Source organism: Manis javanica, chromosome 7, assembly GCF_040802235.1.
Source record: "Manis javanica isolate MJ-LG chromosome 7, MJ_LKY, whole genome shotgun sequence".
NCBI classification, from domain to species: domain Eukaryota; kingdom Metazoa; phylum Chordata; class Mammalia; order Pholidota; family Manidae; genus Manis; species Manis javanica.
In genome coordinates this window covers 10,910,814-10,938,473 of record NC_133162.1, presented here as the reverse complement: position 1 = coordinate 10,938,473, position 27,660 = coordinate 10,910,814, and the positions used below count along the sequence as shown (strand labels likewise).

Genomic DNA, 27,660 nt, shown 5'->3' with positions numbered 1-27,660 from the left:
TGTATATTTATTTTTATGAACATTTATTTTATGCATGCAAATTAGAAAGGACTCATCTTTTAAAGTCTCCCCTGCCATTTTATTTTTCAGAACCAGACATTGTCCTAAGCCTTTTATATGTACTGTTTTATTTCATCCCCACAGTAAACCCCAGGAGTAAGGCTGTATTATTCTGATTTTACAAGTGCGGATATTGAGGCATAAAGAAGTAATTTGTGCAAATTCAGAGTAAGGGAGCCAGGCTTCTAACACTGTATGGGATTCCAAAGCTGTTTCCTTAATATTGACAAAACTGTCCTGTATATCTTTCTACCCACCCTCTTGACTACAGAGTTATAGAATGTATAATTTTGTGGGTCATATCTGAAATGTATTTTTAGTTATCATAATCTTTACAGTGCAGCCCATGTAAACAATAAAATAGCCTCTCAAATGTCAATGCACGCATGTTGAGGATGGATATATATAGGCAGAAAGGCTGATAATGGGACTGCTGGTTGGTTTTTTGATGCCACACCTGCCCTGACTCCTTTCTTACAAAATTAGTTATATAGTTACAGGGTGTATTGTTTTATAACAGATCGACTAGATGTTTTTCCAGTTACAGTCAGTTTATCAGGTTCCTTAAGTTTTTTAAAACAATTTTGTTATCATTAATCTACAATTACATGAAGAATAGTATGTTTACTAGGGTCCCCTCTTCACCGAGTCCCCCCCCAAAACGCCATTACAGTCACTGTCCATCAGCGTAGTAAGATGCTGTAGAATCCCTACTCATCTTCTCTGTGTTGTACAGCCCTCCCCGTGTGCACCCTGCCCCACATTACACATGCTAATCATAATGCCCCCTTTCTTTTTCCCTGCCCTTATCCCTCCTTTCCCACCCCTCCTCCTCAGTCCCTTTCCCTTTGATAACTGTTAGTCCATTCTTGGGTTCTGTGATTGTGCTGCTGTTTTGTTCCTTCAATTTTTCTTTGTTCTTATTCTCCACATATGAGTGAAATCATTTGGTACTTGTCTCTCTCCACCTGGCTTATTTCACTGAGCATAATACTCTCTAGTTCCATCCATGTTGTTGCAAATGGTAGGATTTGTTTTCTTCTTATGGCTGAATAATATTCCATTGTGTATGTGTACCACATCTTCTTTATCCATTCATCTACTGATGGACACTTAGGTTGCTTCCATTTCTTGGCTGTTATAAATAGTGCTGTGATAAACATTATAGGGGTGCATCTATCGTTTTCAAACTGGGCTCCTGCATTCATAGGTTAAATTCCTAGAAGTGGAATTCCTGGGTCAAATGGTATGTCTGTTTTGAGCTTTTTGAGGAACCTCCATACTGCTTTCCATAGTGGTTGAACTAATTTACATTCCCACAAGCAGTACAGGAGGGTTCCCCTTTCTCCACAACCTCACCAACATTTGTTTTGTTTTTCTTTTGGATGGTAGCCATCCTTACTGGTGTGAGGTGATATCTCATTGTGTTTTTAATATGCATTTCTCTGATAACTAGTGATGTGGAGCATGTTTTCATGTGTCTGTTGGCCATCTGAATTTCTTCTTTGGAGAACTGTCTGTTCAGCTCCTATGTCCATTTTTTAATTGGATTATTTGCTTTTTGTTTGTTGAGGTGCGTGAGCTCTTTATATATTTTGGATGTCAAACCTTTGTCGGATCTGTCATTTATGAATATATTCTCCCATGCTGTAGGGTACCTTTTTTTTCTACTGATGGTGTCCTTTGCTGTACAGAAGCTTTTTAGTTTGATACAGTCCCATTTGTTCATTTTTGCTTTTGTTTCCCTTGCCTGGGGAGATATGTTCATGAAGAAGTTGCTCATGTTTATGTCCAAGAGATTTTTGCTTATTTTTTTTTCTAAGAGTTTTCTGGTTTCATGGCTTACATTCAGGTCTTTGATCCATTTCGAATTTACTTTTATGTATGGGATTAGACAGTGATCCAGTTTCATTCTCTTACGTGTAGCTGTCCAGTTTTGCCAGCACCGTCTGTTGAAGAGACTGTCATTTCCCTGTTGAATGTCCATGGCTCCTTTATCATATATTAATTGACCATATATATTTGGGTTAATGTCTGGAGTCTCTACTTTGTTCCACTGGTCTGTGGCTCTGTTCTTGTGCCAGTACCAAATTGTCTTGATCACTGTGGCTTTGTAGTAGAGCTTGAAGTTGGGGAGCGAGATCCCTCCCACTTTATTCTTCCTTCTCAGGATTGCATTGGCTTTTTGGGGTCTTTTGTGTTTCCATATATGAATTTTTGAACTATTTGTCCCAGTTCATTGAAGAATGCTGTTGGTGATTTGATAGGGATTGCACCAAATCTGTATATTGCTTTGGGCCAGATGGCCATTTTGATGATATTAATTCTTCCTAGCCAAGAGCATGGGATGAGTTTCCATTTGTTAGTGTCCTCTTTAATTTCTCTTAGGAGTGTCTTATAGTTTTCAGGGTATAGGTCTTTCACTTTCTTGGTTAGATTTATTCCTAGGTATTTTTTTCTTTTTGATGCAATTGTGAATGGAATTGTTTTCCTGATTTCTCTTTCTATTAGTTCATTGTTAGTGTATAGGAAAGCCACAGATTTCTGTGTGTTAATTTTGTATCCTGCAACTTTGCTGTATTCCGATACCTGTTCTAGTACTTTTGGAGTGGAGTCTTTAGGGTTTTTTATGTGCAATATCATGTCATCTGCACATAGTGACAGTTTGACTTCTTTACCAATCTGGATTCCTTGTATTTCTTTGTTTTGTCTGGTTGCCGTGGCTAGGACCTCCAGCACTATGTTGAATAACAGTGGGGAGAGTGGGCATCCCTGTCTTGTTCCCGATCTCAGAGGAAAAGCTTTCAGTTTCTCGCTGTTCAGTATTATGTTGGCTGTGGGTTTATCATATATGGCCTTTATTATGTTGAGGTACTTGCCCTCTATATCCATTTTGTTGAGAGTTTTTATCATGAATAGATGTTGAATTTTGTCACATGCTTTTTCAGCATCTATGGAGATGATCATGTGGTTTTTGTCCTTCTTTTTTGTTGATGTGGTGGCTGATGTTGATGGATTTTTGAATGTTGTACCATCCTTGCATCCCTAGGATGAATCCCACTTGGTCGTGGTGTATGATCCTTTTGATATATTTTTGAATTCGGTTTGCTAATATTTTGTTGAGTATTTTTGCATCTGCGTTCATCAGGGATATTGGTCTGTAATTTTCTCTTTTGGTGGGGTCTTTGCCTGGTTTTGGTATTAGGGTGATGTTGGCTTCATAGAATGAGTTTGGGAGTATTCCCTCCTCTTCTATTTTTTGGAAAACTTTAAGGAGAATGCATATTATGTCTTCTCTGTATGTCTGATAAAATTCTGAGGTAAATCCATCTGGCCCAGGGGTTTTGTTCTTGGGTAGTTTTTTAATTGCCACTTCAATTTCTTTGCTCGTAATCGCTTTGTTTAAATTTTGTGTGTCTTCCTTGGTCAGTCTTGGAAGGTTGTATTTTTCTAGGAAGTTGTCCATTTCTTCTAGGTTTTCCAGCTTGTTGGCATATAGGTTTTCATAGTATTCTCTAATAATTCTTTGTATTTCTGTGGGGTCTGTCGTGATTTTTCCTTTCTTGTTTCTGATTCTGTTGATGTGTTTGATTCTCTTTTTTTCTTAATAAGTTTGGCTAGAGGTTTATCTATTTTGTTAATTTTCTCAAAGAACCAGCTCTTGGTTTCATTGATTTTTTCTATTGTTTTATTCTTCTCAATTATACTTATTTCTTCTCTGATCTTTATTATGTCCCTCCTTCTGGTCCCTTCAGGCCTCATTTGTTTTTATTTTTCCAATTTTGATAATTATGACTTTAGACTGTTCATTTGGGATTGTTCTTTCTTCCTTAAGTGTGCCTGGATTGCTATGTACTTTCCTGTTAAGACTGCTTTCGCTGTGTCCCACAGAAGTTGGGGCTTTGTGTTGTTGTCATTTGTTTCCATATATTCTTTGATCTCTATTTTAATTTGTTCGTTGATCCATTGATTATTTAGGAGCATGTTGTTAAGCCTCCATGTGTTTGTGAGCCTTTTTGTTTTCTTTGTACAATTTATTTTTAGTTTTATGCCTTTGTAGTCTGAGAAGTTGATTGGTAGAATTTCAATCTTTTTGAATTTTCTGAGGCTCTTTTTGTGGCCTAGTATGTGGTCTCTTCTGAGAAATGTTCCATGTGCACTGGAGAAGAATGTGTATCCTGCTGCTTTTGGGTGTAGAGTTCTGTAGATGTCTGTTAAGTCCATCTGTTCTAGTGTGTTGTTCAGTGCCTCTGTGTCCTTACTTATTTTCTGTCTGGTAGATCTGTCCCTTGGAGTGAGTGGTGTGTTGAAGTCTCCTAGAACGAATGCATTGCATTCTATTTCCTCCTTTAATTCTGTTAGTATTTGTTTCACACATATTGGTGCTCCTGTATTGGGTGCATATATATTTATAATGGTTATATCCTCTTGTTGGACTGCCCTTTATCATTATGTAATGTCCTTCTTTATCTCTTGTTACTTTCTTTGTTTTGAAGTCTATTTTGTCTGATACTAGTACTGCAACACCTGCTTTTTTCTCCTTGTTTGCATGAAATATCTTTTTCCATCTCTGGACTTTTAGTCTGTGCATGTCTTTGGGTTTGAGGTGAGTCTCTTGTAAACAGCATATAGATGGGTCTTGATTTTTTATCCATTCTATTATTCTGTGTCTTTTGATTGTTGCATTCAGTCCATTTATATTTAGGGTGATTATTGAAAGATACGTACTTATTGCCATTGCAAGCTTTAATTTTCTGGTTACCAAAGGTTCATGGTTATCTTCTTTAGTATCTTACTGTCTAACTTAACTTGCTTATTGAGTTATTATAAACACTGTCTGGTGATTCCTTATTTCTCTCCCCTCTTTTTCCTCCTCCTCCATTCTTTGTATGTTGGTTGTTTTATTCTGTGCTCCTTTGTGTTTTCTTTAACTGCTTTTGTGGGTAGTTGATTTTATTTTTTGCCTTTAGTTAGTATTTGGTTGGTCTGCTTTCTTTGCTGTGATTTTATTTTCTCTGGTGACATCTATTTAGTCTTAGGAGTGCTCCTGTCTAGAATAGTCCCTCTAAAATACCCTGTAGAGGTGGTTTGTGGGAGGGAAATTCCTTCAGCTTTTGCTTGTCTGGGAATTATTTAATCCCTCCTTCATATTTAAATGACAATTGTGCTGGATACAGTATTCTTGGTTCAAGGCCCTTCTATTTCATTGCATTAAATATGTCATGCCATTCTCTTCTGGCCTGTAAGGTTTCTGTTGAGAAGTCTGATGGTAGCCTGATGTGTTTCCTTTGTAGGTGACCTTTTTCCTCTCTCTAGCTGCCTTTAAAATTCTGTCCTTGTGCTTGATCTTTGCCATTTTAATTATTATGTGTCTTGGTGTTGTCCTCGTTGGGTCCCTTCTGTTGGGAGTTTTGTGTACTTCCGTCATCTGATCGATGATTTCCTCCTGCAGTTTGGGGAAGTTTTCAGGCATTATTTCTTCGAAGACACTTTCCATCCCTTTTTCTCTTTCTTCTTCTGCTGGTATACTTATAATGCGGATATTATTCCTTTTGGATTGGTCCCACAGTTCTCTTAATATTGTTTCATTCCTGGAGATCCTTTTCTCTCTCTCTGCGTCAGCTTCTCTGTGTTCCTGTTCTCTGGTTTCTATTCCATCAATGGCCTCTTGCATCTTATCCATTCTGTTTATAAATCCTTCCAGAGATTGTTTCATTTCTGCAATCTCCCTCCGGACTTCATCCCTTAGCTCTTGCATATTTCTCTGAAGATCCGTCAGCATGGTTATGACCTTTATTTTGAATTCTTTTTCAGAGAGATTGGTTTGGTCTGTCTCCCCAGATTCCTTCTCAGGGGGGGATGTCTGGGTTAGTTTGGTTTCTATCAAATTCGTCTGCCTTTTCATGGTGATAGAGGTAGTTTTGGGGAGCTGGTGTGTGTGTCGGCTGGTAGAACATCCCTTCTTGCTGGTTTGTGGCCTTCCTCTCATGGGAGAACAGCGATCCCTAGCTGTTTGTGCTGGGCAGGTGCGCGCAGACAGGACGTCTGATTCTTGCCCTGCCGCTGTGGAGTAAGCTCCGCGGTTACTGTGGGCGTGGCTGGCCTCAGGCTGCTGCTCCAATATGGCGGAGCCATGTCGGCGGGGAAACGGGCTGGAGGCTGTTTATTGCCGTGAGGGGCCTCCAAGCTGCGCTGCTGCCCAGGGGGTTAGGGCGCCCGGAGTTCCTTGGGATTCCCAGCTGCTGGGCTAAGTTTCCCAGGGCGCTTCCGTCCAGTTTTTGGGTCCCTGTCCCTTTAAGACTTTCAAAAAGCACTCGCTTTTCTTTGTCCTGGGGGTGCTGGCTGCGGGGACCCGCTCACAGGTCTTACTGTCCGGTTTCCCTACTTTCCAGCACCCCACGCACTGTGTGTCTGCGCTCTGGTGCGGATGGCTAGGGCTGGGTGTTCAGCAGTCCCGGGCTCCCACTCCCTCCCTGCTCGGACTCCTCTCCACTGGCTGGGAGCTGGGGGGAGGGGCGCTCGGGTCCCGCCGGGCTGCGGCTTGTATCTTACCCCCTTCGTGAGGCGCTGGGTTCTCGCAGGTGTGGATGTAGTCTGACTGTTGTCCTGTGTTTTCTGGTCTCTCTTTTAGGAATAGTTGTATTTGTTGTATTTTCAAAAATATATATGGTTTTGGGAGGAGATTTCTCCTGCGCCGCCATCTTGGCTCCGCCTCCTGGTTCCTTAAGTTTTTAGAACATCTGAAGTTTGGTAAGGGAACAGATACAATGTAGATCTTTGAGGAAAAACATTGATATGTACTAGATGGGTACTGTTTCAGCCAAGCATGAGCAACCTGAAGCCTTTCCCAGTCTAGTCTAAGAACCCTGGATCTAATTTCACAGCATCCTTTCAGAACTCATAGAGCAGAGAGGGAATGAAGAAGAGAAGTCTTCAGGGTAAAACCAAGTTCAGAGAGGAGTTCTGAAACCTTTGTAGTGTCAGTGGCTCATAGATGCTTATTTCTGACCAGGCTTTAGCCAGCAGAGGCCAAGACTTGCCAAAGGCTGGCCTCAGAAGAGAGACAGTATCAAGGCCTAGGGTAGGGTGTTCAGGTGTCAGTAACCAGGGTGCCCTGACACTTGGTCTTCCAGGATTGGTTGCCGTTCCAGGGTGCCCAGCAGTGTGGCTCACCCTTGCCTACCTGCTCAGCCCAACTCAGCCTCACAAGTAGAACAAGATGTAGATTCCCTGACATGTCCCTAGCAGTTGGCCCACAGCAGCTCTTCTGTTAATTAAAAAAAAATAAAGTATTGTATGAATTGAGATAATTCTAGTCCCTGCTCGGCCCCGTGTACCTTGAGAGGTAAAGGGTTTGCTGGTAGGATTAAATGGAGGATATATGAACAGAAGACTACACTGACTATATTGCCAACTAAAAAAACCATGCTGATTTCTCATTATTTTATTCAGTAAAGGGGGAGAACCTGTTAAGTCTGTGGGATCCTGTAAATCTTCATTTTGAATGAAAATAAATGGGACTGAAAGACATTTTTATGTTTCTTGAGCTGGCCCTTATGTGAAAAAAAGTGGTGTGTTACTGTTTTTGGACCTTGTGATTTGTGACCCAATTAGCTGATGTATTTGCAGAAAGACAGTAGACAATTGGAAGATCAAACTAGTTTGCTGTTCTGTTCTTATCTGTGCATTCTCACCACCGTCGTCTAACCTTGGGATGGTTTTATGGGGATTTAAATGTGTTACTTCTTTAGAAGCTGTATTGCTTTCTGTGAATCGTTTTATAAACTGTTCCATTTCTGGTCAAATGTCTTAAAATATAACATTTTAAAAATCTAGTCTTGCAAACACAAGTGAGAAGTAACAGCAATATCATAGAATCTCTAACAAATAATTACATGTTGGCTCATCTAAGTCATAATCATTGTGTCAACTGTCCAAAATTGAGCTGAGAAGAATGTTTGGATTAGAGTATGTTTAACAAAATAAAGAAATATTTTCATACTATCAGTAGCTGTTGATAATAAGTAACGTATATATAGTATTCTAAAATTGAGGATAAACACTGAACATTTAGCACTATAATACTATCACAACACACACTGGTAGTATTTTAATTAAATCCCATGCTCTGTTAGGGTTGACTCTTTTTCTGGTTGCAGTGAGACCCTTAAAGGAACTGCTCTCATTCACAAAAAAAGCATGCACACCTGCCTGCTTTCTTTGGTAAGACTGGTTGAGTGAAATGTGGGTTGATTTTAGGTCAGTGTTCCTTGTTGTTTTTCTTTTAAGTTACTTCATTTTAATTTCAGATTCTTTCAAGTTTAATCTTGCATTTCTTTAACTTGGTAGTGGAATATTTAAAAGTACTTTCATTTTTATGAATCTTTGAAACTGCTTTTCATTTACTTGAACTTCAAATTCCACAGTTTCTGCGATGCTCTATTTATATGATTTGAAACAGTCGTAACATCTAACTGAAATGTTGGGAAATTTTAAACGTTGCCATAATGCTTTTAATTTTAGTAATTTGTGTGTGTAATATTAATGATGCGTCACCATATTGTTACTCAGTGCTTTTATGCCAGATACAAGCATTCTTCTCCCTTCCTATTTCCAGCATAAGATATTCTAGCCTCCAGGGAACAGCTGTTGTGGGCAGACCAGTGAGATCAGCAGAGTAACAGTTTGCTAGTCTCCCTTCCAAGCAGTTATGCTTCTTAACCTCTAGGATTCATCTCTAGTAGCTTTTATATTTATCCCCCTTTGCACCTTTCAAATACAGATCTTCCTTGATGTACAGAGTTACGACCCTGTAATAAGATGAAAATATCGTAAGTTGAAAATGCATTTAATAGAGCTAACATCATAGCTTAGCCCAGCCTTCTTTAAATGTGCTCACTACAGTAGCCTACAGTTGGGCAAAGCTATCTAACTCAAAGCTTATTTATAATAAAGTGTTGAATATCTCATGCAATTTATTGTCTGCTGTGTTGAAAGTGAAAAGCAGAATGGTCGTAAGTGTACTCGTTGTGACCATCATGATTGTGTGTGGCTGTCTTGTAGCTGCTACCGCTGGCCACATAGCAACACTGAATATTACTAACCTGGGAAAAGATCCAAATTCAAAATTCAAAGTATGGTTTCTACTAAATGTGCATTGTTTTTACACCATAGTGAAGTGGAAAAATTGTAATTCAGAGACTGTTAATTTCAAAGAAGCAGCCCCATCTCCCCCCATGTAATTTAGTATTCTATTTCTTTCTCCTTACAAATTTTATCAAGTCTGAAATTCTGTGGTCATTTATTCTTTCAGTAAACTTTTATTGAAGACCTGTCTGCTGCACTTTGCATTAAAATAAAAAGATGGATAAAACACTGTCTACCCTAGCCAAGGATATGGGCCAATGATGGAGAGAGGCTTAAACAGGTTTTAGAGTGACAAACACTGCAGTAAAGCTGGGTCTTGAAGTTCGAGGTCTCGGTGTTTTTTAAAGGTGGTGAAAATTATTTTTCTTCCCAATAAAGTAAATGGGAAGAAAGTTGCTTCCATCTTAAATAGTTCTTGATTATTTCTCTCTGTAAAGTGGGAAGCCCTGGAAGAAACTGGCTGTATGCACTATTGGAGTTTTATGGACTTTTTTTGTCTTGCCAGAAATAATTCTTTGTATGCACAATGCCTTCATTCTAACTGGGTACTGAAAAAAGAAAAGTTTATGAGAATGAATAAAGCCTAACTAGGCAGACTGAAATAGTACAGATCTGCTCCCCCAACACCCGCACCCCACAGGACACTGCTGTGGCTTTGTTTGATCTAGGAGCAGTTCCTCCTTTGAGGCCAGTTAACATGGCGAATTGGGTTTGAAGGCAGAGCTTCTGTTGGTGAGGACCTAGGGGGCCAGAGTGATTATACAAACAATCGTAGACGGAAGAGATTAAGTTAGTTTTGAACAGTGTTCAGGAAAAGCTAGGGAATTATTTAAACTCCAGCTGGGAGAAAGGTTGTGTCTTTTTAATAAACAAAGTGCTAATTTTATGCATCTTGGTTAAGAACTTCAAAATAAGGAAAGGAAAAATAGCAATTGTTAGCTCATCTCTGCTCTGATTTAGCTCTGAGAGCCTATTTCTGAAAGCTCTATGAGAGAACAGTTTTGGGGATCACAGAAAGTGAGGGGTAGATAGTAAACACATTGCTGTTTCTTGGATGATGCATTATGAATTTATTATGCAAGGATTTATCAGATCCTTGTTTGAATTGGTTATATTTTCAGCTTTTTAAGGTAATGAGTTTGGGAAGTTGTAATTTAAGCTGTACTTCCCTTCATTTATTCCCAAGCCATGTCTTTTAAATATGTTTCTCCTATCCTGATACTCTGAGTGTTCTGTGAAGTCCACACCTTTTATAATTTTATACATTTCCACCAGGTTTTCCTGGGTTTAATTACACTGTCTGACCTTTCACAAAAATTTGTTTTTCTGGGTGTCTTCTGCTCTTTTTGAGTTGCATTGGGTCTTTCTTGAGATGTAACAACTAGGACTTTATGCTTCATATAGAGACTCATACTTTTTTTTTTCATAGTTTTTTAATTAAAAGAAATTTTTTTATTAAAGTATAGTTGACCTAAAAGTACATTAATTTCAAATGTACAACATAATGATTCAACATTATACGTTATAAAATGCTCAGCACAGTAAGTGTAGTTATCTATCACCGTACAGTTATTACAATAGTACTGACTGTATTCCTTATGCTGTACCATTCATCCCTGTGACTAATTTATTTTATTTTATTTTATTTTTTTATTATGGTATCATTAATATACAATCACATGAGCAACATTGTGGTTACTAGATTTCCCCCATTAGCAAGTCCCCACCACATACCCCGTTACAGTCACTGTCCATAAGCATAGTAAGATGCTATAGTCACTTCTTGTCTTCTTTGTGAGATTCATAATTTTTAGTGTGGTTATTATGGAGTTAAAAAATTTCTAATATCCTTCATGATCAAAATTCTGTGGCTGTCTTACTGCACTGTAATTCGATCTCTGTTTTAATAAGAAAAGTCTAGGAATTCTTAAGATCCCTTTTCCAGATAGTTTATCTCATTTTTAAAGTATTCATAGGGTTTCTTTTTAAAAAAAAAAAGTACAGTTCTTTATATTAACTTAGACCAGCTTTTATGCCAACTCACTCTATATGGGATCTTTAGGCAGTTTATGGTTCTTTATTATATGAGACAGTTTAAAGTTGTACGTGGCACAGGCATCATCTTTGAGTCAGACTGATAGGATGAAACTAAGCTACTAATGCAGGTTCCACCCAGTAACCTATAACCACTTAGACCAGTCATTCTCAGCCTGCCTGTACATTAGAATCACTTAAGAGAGATTTAGAACATGCCTATGCCAGGGCCCTACCCTAATAGGGCAGGGGCCCAGGTATCAGTATTTTCTAAAGCTCCCAAATGATGGTAAGTGGCATCCAGGATCTGACATCTGTTGGAATTCACACTGGGAAGTCATCAGCTGTTAGAATTTATAAGTTTATATAAGCTCTCTAGCTTGTTGAATGCTGGAAAATTATTACCATTAGAGTTCAAAGAGATGTGTATCAAACTTTGCATTTGTAAGATGGCACCTGAATGAAATTATTCCTTAACCTGTTTAAGGATTAAATTACTGGCCTGATTAAATTCTCAGAACTGAAGCATGGATGAGTAACAATTGGAACTTTCACATCCTCATTTAGAAACCTTTTCCTCATCTGTTTTAATTTGGTGATTTGTCTTTTCAGAACAAGAATATTCTTTGTCTTTAGCAGGAAGTGAAACTTGGGTCTGATTATATATACCCTAGCACCTTTTTTTTTTTTTTAAGACACAAATGAAAGTGCCTATAAATTTCAGCAGCCATGCACAACCCAGACTTGTTCTTGGGCTGAGGGAGTGCAGTCACTCTTGGAATGAATGACTCATGCACTCGGCAAGTGTTTGCTGTGTATCAGGAAGGTGAGGGCATATGAAAATAGAAGCCATGTACTGCCAAATGAATTTGAAATAAGAGTGGAAATGTTGACCTCTTTCAGTTGGTCAGTTGAGCTTATGACAAAACACTTATGTCTTTGGGTGTATGTTACTTTTAATTATTTCACTAATTAGATTTTGGCATTATTTAAAAAATACTATACTCTTGTAATTGGTAAGCAACTCTTTACTAGATAACTGAAAATCCTAGAATCTAAAACCTATTTGCAAATTTCAAATGTTTTTCATTTGAATTTGTATGCCACATTGGAATATACTTTTTCACACTGGAAAGATTAGAAACAATATATTTGTTGGAGCAGATCAATTAATTACATGGCTGTCATTTTCTCTGCCTTTCCAGTGCCTTCTGCCTCCAGGGTAGCCATTAATATTGGTGACAGGGTGTCCGTTACTAAATGTAGTAGCTCTCTCTGTGTGGCTGTCTTGTAACTGCCACATGTCATCTACACATTTCCTCTATACCAACAGCCTCTCCTAATGCCAGCTTGTTTTATTTCTTTAGAGAAGAATAACAGATTAAAAAAAAATGCACACACATTTTGAAGTGTCTCATGTGTGCAAGGTACCGTACCAGGCAGTAAAGTCACAGCAGTTCAAAAAGACTCTTCTTGTTCCAGTTATATTACCTGCTTCAGGTTTTTCTTTATTGTCTGGGTTTCTTGTCTCTCTATTGGGAAGAAAAGCCATGTGCAGCTGTTGGAGGTTTTAAGGTAAAGTTTCCTAGAATTTTTAGGTAAGTGAGAAAGCACACATTTAACATTTATTGTATTTAAATGCTTTTACTACTAAAAGTGCCATATAGCAAAGACTGGTATTTTGGGGCTTCCTTTAAAAACAGCAAAAACTTAAGATGCTGGTCTCATTAAAAGTCAATGAAGACAAGCAATTGTAGGAGAAATCCATTTTTTCAATTTACTTTTTCATGCTTACTTTTACTCATTTATTCATTTTGTTTAGTAACTATTAAATGAGTGCCTACTGTCCGTGGTAAACAAAATAGACATAGAAGTAAATAGAGAGGTTGAGACTTAAAAGTCTTTTAATTGGCTAGCTGAAACTTTACACATAATCATTAGTAAAATAGGAGTTATTTCTATCTTTATCCATGTTTTCTGTTTATTGTGCTTTTTTTTTTTTTTACTTTCATCTCTTTCTTGTCTTCCATTGGATAGCTTGAATTTTTGTCAGGTGTCTTTTCTTTGCTGATTAAAAGTTACACATTCTGTTTATATTCTTTTATAGTTTCTCCAGACTTAATACCCTTTACATATTATTTTTTTATTAAGGTATCATTGATATACACTTTTGTGAAGGTTTCACAAGAAAAACAATGTGGTTATTACATTGACCATTATTATCAAGTCCGTCCCCATACCCCATTGCAGTCACTGTCCATCAGTGTAGTAAGATGCCACAGAGTCCCTGTTTTCTCTGAGCTACACTGTCTTCCCCATGACCCCACACATACCATGTGCACCAATCATGATACTCCACAATCCTATTCTCCCTCCCTCGACACCCAGCGTTTACTTATTTTTACATACATAACTAATATCTACCTATACCTGCATCTTCCATGTATATTTTTACCTCCCTTTAGACTCAGCCTCTTCTAGCTTCTTCTCTCCCATATAGAGGATTCGGGGCAGGGGAGGAAGCTGGCAGTTCACTTGATGTTACTTGGACCTGAATTGAGGACCTGAGACTGGATGCCTGGTTTTGAGCCACATCAGATCTAAAGATCTGTTTCATATTTTGAGGAAACAGAATTCTGAGGGCATATTTAGGCAATGAGAGATTTTCATAAACTATTACTCTGAGAAGGCTTTCAGGAATTATGGTTCTACCATAAGATTTAATAAGAAAAAAACATTAAAGTTTTTCTCTTTCATCCTTTTTCTTTTTTTAAAGCCAAATGCAAACCATTGGAATAAAAATCCATGGAGATTTTTGAGTGGTAGGAATCGGGAATTTTAAATGCATATAGGTTTCCCAGTTTGAGCTAAACATTTATGTGCCCAGATTTTGTGCTAGGAACTTTCACACATTTCTCTCATTTAATCCTCATTTTAAAAAACCCTGTAAGTTAGATGGAACTCCCCCTTGTAAAAGCCAAAGCCGAGAAGGGTTGCAGACTGCAATAGAGCTGAATACAGGCCATGCCCCCATCACAGCCACATCTCTTGACTATCCAGCCTTCCCGTTCCAGAGTCAGCCCCAGGTCACTCTGTGCACACTCCTGTCTGTCACCTGGATCTGTGGCTTATTTTCTCATGTTCATCCTTTACACACTGTTTCCCATGTTCAGTGTCAAATGTGCACCTGCCCTGACTGGAAGGAATGGCTCCTGAATTTCCTCTCTTGTCTCCTGAATTGGTCCCTGTGTCTTCAGCCTTGTTCTTACAACTCTCCCTACCTTTTACCTTGGGCCCCACGGTACCAAACTGTCTAGAGTCCTCGTTGCATTCAATAAATATTTGCTTGCCTGTTATGTGTTAATAAGCTACCTGCTAGATGTGGGGCAGACAAGAGCTTTCGTCATAATCCAGATGGGGAAATTTTGTCCTGCCCAAGGATAGTGTGGCATTGAAGATGGAGAGAAATTAAACATTCAGCAGATACTGAGGAGAAAGCATCAATAGGACTTGGTGAGGAATAAAAGCATTTTGGATGTCTCCTGGGTTCTGGCTTGTGCAGCTGGAATGATGTTGGGAGCTGAAAGCCCCATATAAATGTAAAATGAGAGTATTACACCCAAGAACATTTAGTAGGGAAATTTAGAGTGTTAGAGATATGTTAGAAAGAGCCCTGGACTGAGAGTGCAAAATGGTGTTTTGATTTTGACAAGCTATGTAGCATTGGGTAGTAACTTTATCTCTGTCAGCCCTGAGGTCTTTGTCTCACATGCATCAGATGACTTTAATTTTGCCACTTCAGATTAGTGAAACCTTTGAATGTGATTTAGTGCAAATTAGCTGACTTCAGCTTGCCTCTCCATTCCTGTACCATTCGCCCATTTGTCCATTCAGCATTTTGGAGCCTGCTGTGTACATGCACTGGAGACATAAAACTAAATGTGATGAGGTCTCAATAAGCTTCCTGCTCAGTTAGGGAGACAGACAAGTAAATAATTAGATGCACTGCACCAAAATAAGGTGCCATGATAGAAATATGAGCAGAGTTTGGGAGGGCCACAAAAGCGAGTGGTTTCTACTGAATGGGTGGAGTGGGGAATGTGTCAGGGAACAGCAGTGACTGGAATGAAAAGCAGGCAGAAGTGGGTGGGGAGCAGCATTCCAGACCCAGCCTGTGCACACTCCTGGATGACTGAAAGAATAGGATACTGGGGGGAGGGAGGTTGGAGGAGGTTGGACAGGACCAGCCCGTGCAGGGCCTTATAAATCTTTTCAAGGAATTTAAACTTCATCCCTAAGCCTGTGGGGAGTAGGAGAAGTAATACAATCGGATTAGCAATGTTCCTGTTTATCCCTTTGTAATGCTTAATGTGTTTCTTTCACAATATTAATGATAGACAAATGACTTTATGGCAAAGAGCATTCTTTGAAATAAAAGCAGTTATTACATCCTGATAAATAGAGCAGTTCACCAGGGAGATACAATAATCCTGAATCTATATGTTTGATAAGTCTCAAAACATATAAAGAAAAAATCTGGAAAAAAATGGAAAAAAATATACAAAGCATGAGACTTAAAAATCAGCCTTCTCTCAAAAGTTAATTAAATAGTCAGAAATGTTAGCAAGTACCTATAGATGATGAACAAAATAACCACAAAGTTGGTGTAATGATCCCTCGCCCCAAAGTTAGTGTGTTCAGATGTTTAAGGTCCATAAAAACAAACACTTTTTAAATCGTGACTTGGTGACTGCATGCATAGGTGTATGTGTCAGAAAGGAAAGTTTCGTGGTATTTTTCCTCTTGGTACAATTTTCCTGGTTTATTCTCTTTCATTGCTGGTAGTGCTGATCTCATTTACAGAATTGATTTCATGACCCATTAATGGACTGACACCCCTTTTCTTGAAAAATCTGAGTTTAAAAAAATATACATGCTTTTCAAGCACACTTTAGAAACTGACTTTCTGGATTCCCCCTTCCCCCCAAGTCAAGCCCCGGGTGCCCCTCTGCGGCCCTTCTGTCCTTCCCCTGCTAATGCTTCGACTCTTGTTTTTACTGAGTCTAGGCTCTCGAAAGCATTCATCTGCTTCTCTTCTCCATTCCTCCATAGCCTTTCATCTTTTCTTCCAGACTTAGAGGAAAGCGGTATCCTTTATTGCCAAGGCTAATTTTTACACCTGTGGTTTTGATTTTATCGTCTTCTGTTTTCTTGTCCTCTAATACCTCCTTTGGTTCTTACATCTAGTTATTTCTCCTTGATCATCCCATCATGACCTCAGCCATAATGGGTTTAACTGCTTCTCTCTGTGTGGCTCAAAGATTATCAGTGACTATTAATTTTAGTCATCAGAACACAAAACCTGGTCATCTGGATAGCTTCTCCTAGTTTATTTTTTAAGTTAAAATTCTGTTTTAATGAATGGCTGAAGCATTCACAAGGTTCAAAATTCCAAATATAAAAAAGGGTGTTGAGTTAGGAGGTTCTCACCCACCTGCCTCCCCGCTGCTGCCGTACCCCATCCTTTCTGCCTTGCTCCCTCCTGCTCCTCTTGGCCATGTCCTCATCTTCTCCCACTCAGGAGAGAATAGATGTTTCAGTGTCAATTTTTTTACTGTCTTCTTGTCCTTTATATAGATTCCTTTGAGGGGTTTTGTGTTAATCTCCTGTGCGTTCTCCACCTACCACCCCGCCACTCCCCAAGCTAGGGTAGCTCCAAGTCCTTTCAAGCCCAGATACATATAAACATTCTAGCTCCTTTCTCTTCCCTCAGCCTCCACCTCCTTTTAGTGCTGTCACCTGACCCCTGGCTGCAGTCTTGTTTTACTTATGACATGATCTGCCTGCCATGGTCTCCAGGAACGGCAGGTGCATTAGTCTTTAATTCATCTCTCTCCACAATTGGCCTCAGTTTACTTTTTCCCGTCTTAGTAATTAGATATCCACTGTACGCTTTGGTCTTCTGTTGCAGACTGTTTGCTCCTTTATTTGTGTGTCTTCTTAGCCTGATACAGTGCCTGGTTCCTGGCAGGTACTTGGTAAGTGTTTCTCTCATGAAGGGACACATTCCAGAACAATGCACTTGCCTCTGCATTTTTTTCACACTACTTTCCTTATGTTTGAAGTTCCATTTCTTCTGTGTAGCTGTGTGACCTTGACTGCTTTAGCTCTGACTTTTTCTTCCTCCTCCATATTCCTAGAGCTCATTTGGTACCCAAGGGGTAGTCTTACAACTGTGGTCTGAGTCCAGGGTTACAACTTGGCCTGCCTGATACAGGGATTTTGGTTCACTGTTTCAAAAGAAATCAGGGTGTTTTTAGTTTGTACACTAACATGAATTCTAGTGAAATTACACTTAGATTTTTTAAAATTGACAAAGACGTACAATTAATAGTTAACTGATACTGGGTAAACAACTTTTTAAGCATAAAGGTAAAACAGATTTGTATAAAAATTAAAAATGGAAAATTTTGCAAGCATGTCAAAGAGTTGATTTCCTTAATATAAAAGTAACTCAAATCAATAAGGAATGTAAAGAAGAATGGTTATGATATGAATAAGAAAATCATAGAAAAAACACAAGTAGCCAATTTTATATTTAATTTTGTCAGCAATGAAGAGAAACATATTTAGGCAATGAGTGCCATCAAATAAGCAAAGTTAAATTCTAAATGATGGCAAGACTTTAAGCATTTTCATATGCTTCTGGCAGAAATCTAACTTGGTATATAACCTTGGTAGAAAGCAATTTGGTAATACTTGGAAGCTTTAAAATTTTGTTTCACCTACTAATTTCATTAGGAATCTGTCCTAAAGCTATTAATTATAGAGGTGAATAAAATATTTGCATGACAATTGTCATTCATCACAGTACTTTTATCGTAGGGGAAAACTGGAAATCACATGCCCAAGAGTGAGGAAGTGCTTCCTTTCATGGAAAATTATGCAGCCGTGAAGTTTTAAGTTTAAAGAATATTTTAAAGACATGAGAAAATACTCATGAGATGTTATAAGAAAAATTTGGCATATAATGTGATATTTGCAGTATTGCAATCAGGTATGCACACAAACATCTTACCTGAAATACAGCAAAATAATGTTATTCCTGAGGTGTGGGATAGGAGTGATGAAATACTTTTCCCAGTTTTACACGGTATTGCTTTTATAAAACAATGCATGTTATTTAAAATGGAAATATTGTTTTATTGAATTAGTTCTAGTAAGGTCCTGAGGGAGGTACTGTAGCAGAATGGTTGAGAGCCCAGGTGAGTCATGCAGACCTGGCTTTGAACGGCAGCTCTGCCGCTGACCCACTGTATGACCATGTAACTTTTCTACGGCTCCCTTTCTTCATCTGTAGAATAGGACTTCTAAAACATGACTCAGAGCTGTAAGGATTAGAAATGATAATATGTAGTACCGGCTTTTAAAAAAATTAATTATCTTACTTTGATTCTTGTATTAAAAACAAAGAGAAGCCAACTTTATTTTTGCCTCCCACTGAGTATATCATTAACAAAAAAGACGTTCAAGATATAATAGTCAAAACTCAAATGAATTTGGAGACTATTAAGTCTGTAATTACCCCATGAATTACAGATTGATTTAAAATTTTACTAAAATAAAATCTAAGTGGTAATTAAAATGTAATTTTAGTTTTCTGTCAAGAGAAATATGTTCTCATTCTTGCTCATCTTGTCCAGCTATTGAATGACAACTAATGTACATTTATTTCCATGTATACATAACAGCCTTTTGCAACTTGGGTTCCACAAGGGAATTAAGCTCTAATGTCCTCAGGCATCCATTGTGTATACTGAAATAACTTCTTGCCTATTCATCTAGAATGGTACCAGTTATGTGCCATCATTGGGAGAATTGAGAAAACAGTCACTCAAAAATCATTCTGTTTTGTGGTTCAGGTAAGGAATCCCTATTGGGATACCTGGCACATAGTAGGTGCTAAGTAAATAGAGACGGTTCCTGTTGTTTTGGCTATAGAAGTCACATAAAAGAGCATTGGCTTTCTGGGTTTGCTTGGTTTAAGCTTCTTTGGGAAAGGGTTCTTTTCAGAGTGTGCTCCAGTAAGTGGACATCCCTGTGGCAACTTCCCAGGCCTTGTTGGGACTGGCTATGGCAGTAGGATGGCAGGTAACTCCTCTTTGCCCTCTTGTAGTGTAGCAGCCTCTTTCTTCCACTGCAGGGCGCCAAAGTACTGCCTCCGTCTATGCAGTTTCAGACTATTGGGTTCTCTCCCTGTAACTGTTCTTTTATCAGAAGCCTTATTCAGTCCTCGGATTTAAGACTTTCTCACACGTTGCTTTATAGTAATGTATCAGTTCTCAATGTTCGTAAGTGCCCTTTGGGACATTGATAATTTTTTAATACACTGCTAAAGATACTGTTTTAATAAGGTTTTCTGATGAATATTTTCTCATGACTGCTTCTTATTTTGTTTTAGCTACTGATCTACTTCTTGCCTGGAATCCCATTTGTTTGGGATTGGTAGAAGGTGTTATTGGGAAAATTCAACTTCATTCAGGTATGTTTCTGTGAACTCCTTCAGTTTGTCAAATTTAATGTGGCACTGTGATGTCCTTTCTTTGAGGATAAATATAGATTCTATATGGCTTTGATTCCTTTGCCTTAACTTTGAGTCGGCCTAAAATGGATGTATTGCCATGTAAGTTTCATGAAATACAAATCTTTAGAAAAAGGGAGGTAATATTACAACCTTTTCTTCCTCTTTAAAAAGAAAACATATTGAATGCATACTGTAGTATATCAGGAACTACGCTAGTTGGTAGAACACAGTGAGAAAGAAGTGACCCATTCTCACCCTTATGGAGCTTACAGTTTAGGAGGGAAGACATACATCGGTAAGTAATCACTGAAATAAATGTATAATTGACAATTGTGGTAGGTGCTCTGATGGAAAGATACAGCAACTACACTGATTTCAAGGGAGAGGATGGGAATAAAACTGCAGAAGTCGGCATGTGGCAGATCATGACTGGTCGGATTGGGTCAGCTGTCCTTTCCTGATCCAGTCAATTCTGGCTGGGAAAAGTACGGGTCTCTTGCTGCACAGTGTTGTCTTCCAGGCACCCTTCCCAGGCAGCAAACGGATGGAAGGCCTAGGTTGTGCACCAGGCCCTCTCTTGGAAGGACAGGCACCTGTGCCGGGGTTCAGAGGGAGTTTTGTTGGTGAGAGAATTGATGTGATATAGTCAAGTTCCAGAAAATCCTGAAAAGGGCTTAATATAAGCACTATATACCTGCTTTTCCTTTAGCATCCATTTTAGTATGAGCCACGAACTACAGGAAGCCTTACCGTTATTACCATGTAGTTGGGGGCACAGTTACTCTGTACTGTGCCTGTTTTTATTCTTTCAGAATAAAATTATCGAGCATTTAGGAGCTATATTGATTTTGGTATATTATAAAGCACGTATTGCTGGAGACAATCTAGTTTTCCTTTGCTAGATTCTTTGGTTGTTTTTAAAATTTGATTTTGTTACGAAATATTTTAGATACAAAAAAGTTGTTTATCACAGATGTATGGTATACGTTATGCAAAACACACATCTGCCAGCCAAATTAAGAAATGAAACATGAACAGTGTCTTTGGAAACCTGTGGCCTTTTCCAAGTGTGCTTGCTTCTTCCCCTTCAAGAGAACATACTTTGAATTTGTATTTATCATTCCCTTGATTTGCACTATTGCTTTATTACATATGTATCCCTAAACAATATATTGCTGAGGTGTGTTTTGGGGAATTTTTAATATAAATGATATTAAGCTGTTTGTATTTTTATACTTTTTTTCTCCCCAGATATTTTTGAGATTTACCCATGTTGATATATGAAATTTTAGTTACTGATTTTCACTTTTGTATGAATATATACATTTTTTCCTTTTTCCTGTCACTGGGTAGTTTTTTAATTCTTTTAATATAAGAAGAAAAGCATTTAGACGTGTAACCATGCAAAGTATTTTAGTAACACTCTCCTACCTGTCCACATTTACTTGCATATATTTTAAATTCATTTATATGCTGACAGGATAATTTCATAGCTGAGTGTTCTGAGCTAAAATGCATTTTATGTTATTTAAATGAAGCACAGGAAACTTTTGAGTGATTTTTCTTCAGTTTTAGTCACATCTTGGAGCAGTGAATAATTCACTGAAATGAGTCAGGAGACCTGTATTCAAGCTTTATTTATTAGCTTTGAGATATAGAGGAAGTTATTTAACATCTGTTTGATTTATCTCTTACTTTATCATGAGTAAAAGTAAGTTTGTGCCTTAAAACAGCAATGTATAATATCTAATGATCTGTGGACTGACTGTGAGCAGCCCTCCCTCCCTTTCCTTCTGTTGACTGGCCTCCTGGGGCTGGAGGTTTGCCTGGGGCATTTTGGTTGTCCTTCCTGTGGCATCTCTGTCCATGTGTCTCATCCCCCAGAGCCTCTCATTGGGTTCCCTCTCTTCCCTTCCCTCTGTCTCTCCCTTCTCTTCCCCTCTCCCTCTCTCTCTCCCGTCCTCTCCCCTTCTTTCCCTCCCTTCCTCCCTCTCCTGGATACATGGACGTCCTTTCAGGGTGGTGTCTGGGTGCAAGGAAGACAAGTCCCAGTGTGCAGGGGCTTATCAAGCCTCTGCTGTGTCACCGAGCTTGCCAGTACCCATTGGCCAAGGAAGTCACATAGACAAGCCCGGAGCCAGTGTGGGAGGGGACTTCACAGGGCTTGCATGGCAGGAGGCCAGTGCCTTGGGGCCACAGTGCATTTAAGCCTCTACTTTGTAAGCTGTAAAATGAGTGAAATTGCCTGCCATCTTTTCTCTCCTGTAGGGTATTGTCTCAATGAGATACCTGAAGGCACTTGATAAATTACCACTATCTTATCAAGGCTTTTCAGGTTGTGAATGTAGACTATCACGTAATGCAAAACAAATCTTTATTAGGAACCCAAGGGACCAAAACCAAGAAATAGAAGTTTAACAGGCTCTAAGTTTACACTTTGGGGACAGGTGGTCTCTGAGTACCACTTCTCCCTCTGTGTCTCCTCTTTTGGCTCTGTCTGTTTCTGTGTATGTAGGACAAAATTCCTGCTCTTAGATGGTGCCTGCAGCCCTCCAACGAACATCTGATGTCCCCTACAATCACCAGACTGACTAGCCATCAAGGATTGAGTAGTACGTCTAATTCAGATCCTTAGGAGAGAGACTCATATGGCCACTTTGGGCTAAGGGCCTTCCTGGTCACAGAGTTCAAACATGTTCTAGAAGCCCACCCCTCTAGGTAGGAGGGGCAGCCAGAGCAGCCCCAAAAGTTACCTTCCACGGCACTTACAAATATAAGTTACTAGCATGGGAGTGTGTGGCCCAGTGCTGGTGTGGGCATGTAGGAGGCTGTGAAGTATGATCGCCTCCTGCGGTTGGCCTCTGTTTACATGCACTTCCCTTCCTTGCACCGGTTGCCTTTCTGTGGACCAAAAACAAATGGTTAGCAGTCAGTGGGGGTACCTATTGAAGAGAATATTTTGGAAGAGGGACAGGTGGGGAATAAACTGGAGAAACAATATAAACTAAAAAGCAAGGAAAGTGTCTTAAATTTTACTAATCTCTGGACTTTTCATTTTCTCTTGTCACATCACTAGCAAGTTTGACTCTTAAGAAAGGCAGTGGTCAGGAAGCAAAAGGAAACCATTCCTGGGCCCCCTCTGCCTTCCTCCGTCGCCCTCACAGAGAACTGCAGCCCCCTCACCGTGCATCTCTGTCCAAGCTCCTGGTCCTTCCCATCCGTCTTCCTCTCTTGCTTGCCCGTTCTGCACCCTCTGTCCCAGGTGCCTCAGCCCTCCCCTCCCTGTGCTCCATTAAACCTTTGCTCTGGCCACACATCAGCTTGTCCGATGGGAGGCGTGCTCCTGGGAGGTGTTAGAACTGACGAGACTTAAGGTGTGCCCCTCCGGGTGCAGAGGGTGAGGGGAATAAAACATCCGTACTTAAATTCCTTCTCACTCCTGTTTCCCTCCTACTTATTCTCTACATATTAATGCACAAGTTTTTATTCTCACCTAGTGAGATGGGAACATAAGTTTATTTGAACAGATGTCATTGACAGTCTAAAACACAGCGTGGGTGAGCTATGCCCTGTACCTGTCACTGAACTCTGAGCTCTGTGGCATGTAAGCGGGTGTGACACAGGAACTGTATGAGTTTGCTTGGGCTGTCACAGCAAAGGGCCACATACTGGGGGCTTACACAGCAGTTACTTCCTCACCGTTCTGGAGGCTGACAGTCCGAGGTCAAGGTGTTGCCAGGCTTGGTTTCTTCTGAGGCCTCTCTCCTGGGCTTGTGGATGGCTGTCTTCGCCCTGTGTCTTCACTGGCTTCACTGTCTTTTCTCTGCTGTGTCTGTGTCCGAATTTCCTCACAAGGACGCCAGTCATAGTGGATTAGGGCCCACCCTAATGATCTCATTTTAACTTAATTACCTCTTTAAAGACTCTTGTCTTTAAAGTAGGGTCACATTATGGGGTACTGGGGGTTAGGACTCCAATATATGAATTTTGAGGGGACTTATAAGAGGAACCTAATGTCCGTCCACTGGAGTGTTTATTACAAAAGCAGGTCAAAGAGAATTCCTGCTGTTGCTTCCTACCCGTATTTCCTGGTGTGCTAGGCCATTTATCAAGTATCATTGACTAGGCACCTGGCCCAGAGGGGAACTAATCCTGAAGATCAAACAGATGCTTTGGGTCAGTTTATTCATCTAAGCATCAGTTGCAACTATACGACAAAGATAACACCTGCTTGACATACTTATTGTGGGATTTAATAAAATTCACATAAAGTACTTAGCATGGTTCCTGGTAATAGTAAACATTGAATAGATGTTGGCTATTGTTTTTTTACCTTGGGGTCAGATATTCCACTAAAGAACCACTTAAACTCTAGCAATATAATTTTGAACAAATTTTTACTTGGGCTTTTTTTTCCAAAAATGTTAATATTTGCTGAAACTGTAATGATATTAACATGTCACTAAAAGACTACATGGTGGGAGTCTATAGAAAGAAATGATTTTAGTAGTATGGTAATAGCATTAGTGGAGGCTATATTTCACAATTCATGTGCCCCTTTAAAAAAATGTATGGTGGAAGAATTTAAAGTATTGTTTAGTTGTGGAATCCTTTGATTCCTTCCTTTTTAGCAAGCTCTGCCAGAGAAGGGTTCTGCTGACCCTGGTGCCTAGGAAATACCCTTTGAGTACCCTTCGCCTTTCTTTGGTTTGGAAGGCCTCTTCCTTAGACATTTGCAGACAGGTGGACTATCAGCAAGGGTGTAATGTAGTTTACCTCTTGACAGCTTGGGTGCATCTGCCTTTGATTTGATCTGTTGGGATTCATTAATATGAGGAACAGCAAGTAAAGGGGACCTGTAATGTGCTAAATAAATGAAAGAAGAGTAAAGCTCCATGAAACATCAATATTCTTTATCCTTTGTGAGTCTAGGAGGAAGTAAGAATGATAGGTTCTTATCACAATTGTAACTGCACATTTTTTGTCCTTCTCTCTTTTGTCTGTCCCCTCTGAAGGATAAGCTTTAAGAAGACAGGGCTGTCTCTGCCCACTGCTGTGTCCTGCTGTGCTGGCCCATAGCAGGGGCTATTCAGAAATATTCAGCAAACCCTTATTAATTTAACACATACTTACGGAGTGCCTCCTGAGTGCCAAGGCCTGCACTCAGTGCTGGGAGCTGCAGGGTTAACAAAACATGAAGCTTGCAGGAGTGTACACTTGAATCCAAGACATAGACATTAATTACCAGATCACACAGTTTTATCACTAAACTTCAGCTTCTGAAGACAAGCATGGGATGTTGTAAAGCACATAACAGAAGGGCCTAATGGACAGGGGTGCGGGCAGTGGGGTCCTGTATGGAATGTATCCCTGAGGAAGTGATGTCTTAGTTGAGGCCTCAAAAATGAGTAAGATCATGTGGACAGGGCTGGGGTGAGAGACAGGGAGTGAGAGGTGAGATGCTTCTTGGCAGAGTAAGCAGCTGTGTGAAAGGCCCACACTATTCATGTGTTTTCTCTATTTTCTGTTTAATGTTGGGGAGATCTCTGTATCTTCACACAGATCTGTATGGAAAGATTGCTTTCGGTCAGAGACTTTAAATGGATCACTAAAACTCTTTAAATTAAAATCTGATCTGAAGATTGAGACAAGGATAAGCTCAGGATAAGAAGTATCAATATAAAAAGCAAAAATATGTATATTCCATGATACGTTCAGAAGTAATTTGAAAACTGAGGAATCTTGATGAATTTGGCAATAGAAGCTCTTGGTTTAGGGATTAAGTGAATTACTGCTCACAGTATTGAACAGCCATGGACAATTCACCGCAGTAGCTCCTAGTCATTAAAATAGTACTCACCATCTGCTGTTTCTCTACTTTTGAAGTGGTGAAGGTATCTCAGTCATTAAAATGGTAAAATGTATTATGCACATGATTTCAAAACTGTGACATCAGTCTGCTGCTGTCTGTGGAGACTTTGCTATGGCACTAATGACATGAAGTATTTTATATAGTTGAGTAATGAGTGGATTGAGTGTCTCTAGCCCTGCTTTAGTACTTTCCTAAAAAGCCATTAGGAAATCCAATCTTCAAGGATGCTGGAGAAGAGAGAAGCCTGGCAGGGCCTCTGCAGAGCTCTCAGCCTCTGCTGGAGGCCTAGTTCTTGGGGCACACCGTTTAGTCACTGCTCTGTTTAAATAACAAATTTAATTTTTATGTACAGTTAATTGCATTGTGAGAGAAGTAGGCCTTTATTGTCTACTGACAAACTCACCTTATTAAAAACATGTAAAGATTGTGATGACAGTTACACAACTATAAATTTATTAAAATGATGTTGTTACTTAAAATGGGCAAATTTTATGGCACATAGATTATATCTCAGTGAAGCCATTATAAACATTTAAGTCAGAAGATAACTTTTGTTGTGGTCTGTTACCATTACTTCTGATTTTATCTTAATTAAAAGATTAAATACAACACAGGAGCTTGGGGTGTAAATGTCAGCCTCTTCCCCAAGTTGAAAACCCAAGTACAACTTTTGGATCCCCAAAAACTTAACTACTAATAGCCTCTTGTTGAATGGAATTCTTATTGATGTCATCACTAGTCAACTATTTTGTGTTATATAGATTATATACTTTCTACTTTCTTACACTAAAGAAAGCCAGGATGGGTGAATATTGTAACCCCAATGTTGCTCACTGAAATCTTCATAAGATTATATATCAATGATACCTTAATAAAAAATGAAAAATGAACAACAAAAAAAAAAGGCCAGGGAGAAGATGTTTTCTCTAATTTGCAGATCTCCAAAAAATTTTCCAATGTATTTATTGAAAAAAATCTGTGTATAGGTGGATCTACACAGTTCAAACCTGTACTGTTCAAGGGTCAACTGTACATCTATCTTTTGGTACTTATACGTAATTTTTTTCATATACTAAAGTTGTTTTGAGGGAGATATTCTAAAGAAACAGTATTATTTGCAGCATAACATTTCTACCCAAATAGGAATGATTTAAAATGTAATTCAAATACAGTCCTTTAATATTCATTTTATCATTCATGAGACTCTTAGAATTATTCATTTTAGTGATAAGACTTTTATCGATGACTAGGTTCCTGGGTAGTAGCCCTGAAAAGATTTCAGTGCTTATAGTTTAGTGGGCCTATTCTGTTAATGGCTTTGGGTCTTGGAAGCAGGCGACTGAGTGGTGTGGGAAACTCCTTCCTCTGGCATCTTCTTGCTCTTTTTTGCTTCCTTCTCCTTCCCTTTACTCTCTCCTTGGGGACATAGGTGCTGAAAGGCCCCTATGTTCTCTGCTCCCTTTGGCCTGTTGCATCACTGTATGCCTCAGATTTTCCCATCACTTCCGTTTCCTCAATCTGATCTCCCGTTTCCTTGGTGCAGATGGTTCCACCTCCCTGCTAGGAGCAGTGCTTGAACTAGACATGTGAATGTGACCCACAGTTCCAAGCTCTCCAAATACTCGTCAGACTAAGCATGCTTCTTATTTTTTTAACACATCTCTAACTGGCGGATTTATATTCAGACACAGATACTTTAGAGACAGGCTGGCTTGCCCCTTAGGCCATTCCATCATCATGCCATTTTCTATTTATAAACCCATTTGCTCTTAAACTCCAGCTGTGTTCTCAGTGTTTCCTATGGCAATGATATTAAAAGTTTTTAGCTTCAGAGAGAGAAGAGGATTGCTGTGGTGAGGGGGCTAGTACTTGTGGGCCATGTATGGAGGTACTTTCCGCATTTATTTTCTCCCTTACATTCCTTCTGAACTTCCTCTCCTTTGGAGCACTTTGAAGTGATTAC

General features: G+C 39.3%; 1 protein-coding gene across 2 annotated transcripts in view; it reads left to right on the top strand.

Moving 5' to 3' along the window:
* The window catches only part of INPP5F (inositol polyphosphate-5-phosphatase F), a 95,846-nt gene that overhangs the window by 7,658 nt on the left and 60,528 nt on the right, over window positions 1-27,660 (top strand). For both annotated transcript variants that reach the window (XM_073240307.1, XM_073240309.1), the window contains one exon: window positions 19,703-19,783. In XM_073240307.1, the coding sequence (XP_073096408.1) occupies window positions 19,703-19,783 (81 nt within the window). Of the gene's footprint in view, window positions 1-19,702; window positions 19,784-27,660 lie in introns of those variants that run through there.